Source organism: Propithecus coquereli, unplaced genomic scaffold, assembly GCF_000956105.1.
Source record: "Propithecus coquereli isolate 6110/MARCELLA unplaced genomic scaffold, Pcoq_1.0 Scaffold317, whole genome shotgun sequence".
In the NCBI taxonomy this organism is placed as follows: domain Eukaryota; kingdom Metazoa; phylum Chordata; class Mammalia; order Primates; family Indriidae; genus Propithecus; species Propithecus coquereli.
Genome location: NW_012148808.1, coordinates 815,121 through 818,557, shown reverse-complemented (window position 1 = coordinate 818,557; position 3,437 = coordinate 815,121). Strand labels below are relative to the sequence as shown.

Sequence of the window (3,437 nt, the reverse complement as noted above, 5' to 3'; positions counted from 1 at the left end):
ATCTCTCAGTAAAATAAACACATTGAGCTATTTGTATTGACTAAATGTTTATCTAAATGTAGCATTGCCACGTTTTTAGCTAGAAACATGTTTCAGCAGTTCCTCATAATGAAAGCATTTTATTTATCTGTATGAAAGAGAAATGGTTTTAAATGAACACTTTCAAACATTAACATAGTCATTTACCAAAGTATTTTTAATGTATGATTATAAAAAATGCAAAAATCTAGTATTAGCATCCCATAATTTTTGCGAAAAATAAATCTTCAATTTTATAAAGGAAATAGACAATGTAATAGACCGTGGGGTGGTGGGGTAGAATACAGGACCTACAGTTTCGAAGCATTATACAAAGCAGTTTATATATCTTATCTTATTTATTCCTCCTAATCCATGGAGTAGTTATTTTTGCCCTCATTTAGGCTTTGGATGTTCTAGCCATTTTGTGGCACAGATCATATTTGAACCCAGACCCACCTGACTCCATCCTCTACTTATACTTTTGCTCCCTGAGGAGTGCATTTCCTTCTGTAAAAGGCACGGGAAACCCTGCTTTGTTAGTTGAGCTACTTGGTTATTCAGTATAAAGCAGTGAGGATTCATTCATTTCTTCAGTACAGTATTTCAGTAGATTTTTGTGTAATAGCAGATGGCAATACTTGGAGAAAGAACAAAGATTAAACCTAAGGAGAAAAAAAAAAATCACTGTTTTCTCATAATGAGAAAATATCGATGCATGCTGAGAATGGTGCTTCTCAGAAAAAGGGCCAGTGAAAACTAAATTGGAAAGTAAATTTTCGACCTTCCAAAACTGAACTCACTTTTTTTTTTTCACCATGAGAAATTATTCCACACTTTTAGCTTCTTAAAATGCTTTGGAAATAAAATCCAATCTAGCCTTTCTTTTAACATTTTAATGACTTTATTTGTGGTTGATGTCCCTATTGATCTGAAAGAACTTCGTAAGCAAATTCTACATAAGTACTGAAGAAGATGAGTAAAATTACAATACCTGTCAGGATCCCAAACATTTCCATTTCAATTTTGCATTGAATTTCCCTTTTTGTTTATGTGCATCTAATCTTGAGTTAGAAAAGACCTTTCTAAGGATACGTGCAAAGGCAAACTCTCTGAAGGAAGAAAAAAAGATAATTGTGACAAATAAATATTATAAACTTCTTTACATAAAAATATAAAAACACCACCATAAGCAACATTAAATGTCAAATATCAAACTGGGGAAAGTATTTACAATATATCACAAATAGCTAATAAGTTCATTATATAAAGAGGTCTTCCAAATAAATATTTTTTAAAAAGTAGATAGAGGGGGAATAAAAAGTACATAATAAGCAACTGAAAAGGAAAAATTGCAAATGACCAATAAATTTATTAAAACATTTTGAACTCCAGTTAAAAACAGCAAAAGAGTATTTTATCAGTTATCTCAGGTAAAAATGAAATGGAATGATAATCCCCCGCACGGTGGTGCCTGGGAAGAAGTGAGTATCTCAGTCTGCTGGGTCCAGTTGTACGAAGTATCTATGGGGTATACTTGGGCACACTTCCAAGCATCCATATCCTTTGTCCTAGTAATTCTACTCCTAGAAATGTGTACTAAGAAAATAATTAGAAAATGCAGAAAGATATACATACAAGATCATTATTATGGCCTTATTTCTAATAGCAAAAAAATACAAATGAGTCAATTGTCCAATTATTGAAGGTTGATTAACTTTATATTAGAAAATATTTTGCCATCATTTAAAAATAGTTAATGCTACAAGACAATAGTTAGTGATGTTTATGATATATTCAATTTTTTGGTACAATATTACATATTATATAGTTTAACGTAATACTCCATTTTTGTCGAAGAGAAAATACAACTAAGCATAGAAAAAAATACTATATGTTTATATACACACACGCACACACACACCCTCAGAGCAAAATGTTAATAGTTGTCTTCTCTGAAGTGATGATGTTATGGATGATTTTTTTTATTTTTCTGTGTTTTCTTAAAATTTACATGCATTTATTTTCAAAAATTGTTACTTTAAAAATGAAAAATAATTGTCTCCTTGCTTTATCTGCTTCTTCTATTTGTTAATATAAAGTCGTTTTGCCTTTCTTCAAGGTTGTATTTTCACTATTCAAGTTCGTACTGAGAAGGATGGTCGTTTCAGACACCTGGGAAATCCTGAGGGCCATCCGAATGCTGGGCGCAGCACTGGCCAATGTGATGCTTCTCCTTGTAGTTTAATGAAATGTGGCAATGGTGGGACATGCATAGAGAGTGGATCTACTGTTTAGTAAGTATGACATTATTAAGATAGAAAGTAGCAGGCTAGTTGCCTTCTAACTGGTACTTTGGTACTCCACTTGCATAAACTAGGAACAAACTGACACTCATATTTTAGATTTTTTTATGTAGACTTGCTAGATTGTGGGAGGACAGATGAAGGCAACTAGCACAGCATCTGTACTATCTTCTCAGTTCTATTAAATAATGAAAATGAATCACTACATCTCATTGCAAGCACCATAGAAAATATAGATTAAATTTATAGTATTGAGAAAGTAGACAGAAATGCTAATCCTATGAAGACTTACAAATTGGGATTTGCTTTCATATTTATTTAGATTTGAGCTACTTTAGAAAGGGCCTTCTCTAGGTGGGCAACAGTAAAGCTACACTATTTGCCTTCTGAACTACTTTAGTATGAAACCAAATGTGGACCCATTGAGCGAGAAGGAAAGAAGAAAAAAGAATGTCATTGTATTTATAACTTCTTTTGTTGAGCATCTGCTCTGTGCAAAAGTGTCGTAGTGGATGAGGGCTCTGGGAATATCCCAGAGAAAGAGGAAGTAAGCACTCTGTCCTTCAATTTCTTACATTCTAGCTATTCATAAATTTCTTGTGTCTCATACATATAAAAGACAGCTAAAAAAGTGATTTGTCAAAATGTTTCCCACAGGACACATCAGAAAGTATCATGCAGTTCACCAGGAACACTGGTTCACTGCAAAGCAGCCAGGAAGTGAGGCATCAGAAGTTTCCTGGAGGACAGAATCTCCCTCTGAAGAGGGCATCGTTTTAAAAGCCATGAGTGAATCTCTTACACTCCCAGAACAATTCCCCTTCACCTCCTCACTAGAAAATGATCAAAAACAAAGATCAAACAACTGCTAATCACAGTAAAATTTTGGGAGAAAAAAAATGGTTAGTTTAATCAAGCCCATAGAAGTACTCAGGGCAAAACCTGAGACTTGAGATGCCATCGTCATACAGTACTATTTTTTGACATTAGCTTTACCGTTACGATTTTGTAATTACTTCTCCACAATTTTAATGAAACCTTTAATTTGTTTTACAACTTATGCACTCTAATTTGCTCTACAACTAAGCTTAGTACTTTCTAAAGAAATGAGTT

The 3,437-nt window shown here is 33.3% G+C and overlaps 1 protein-coding gene across 1 annotated transcript in view; it reads left to right on the top strand.

Moving 5' to 3' along the window:
* EYS (eyes shut homolog (Drosophila)) overlaps positions 1–3,437 on the top strand; it is a 235,914-nt gene that overhangs the window by 197,667 nt on the left and 34,810 nt on the right. The window contains exon 7 of the mRNA XM_012650277.1: positions 2,141–2,315. Coding sequence (XP_012505731.1) covers positions 2,141–2,315 — 175 coding nt within the window. The remainder of the gene's footprint in view (positions 1–2,140; positions 2,316–3,437) is intronic.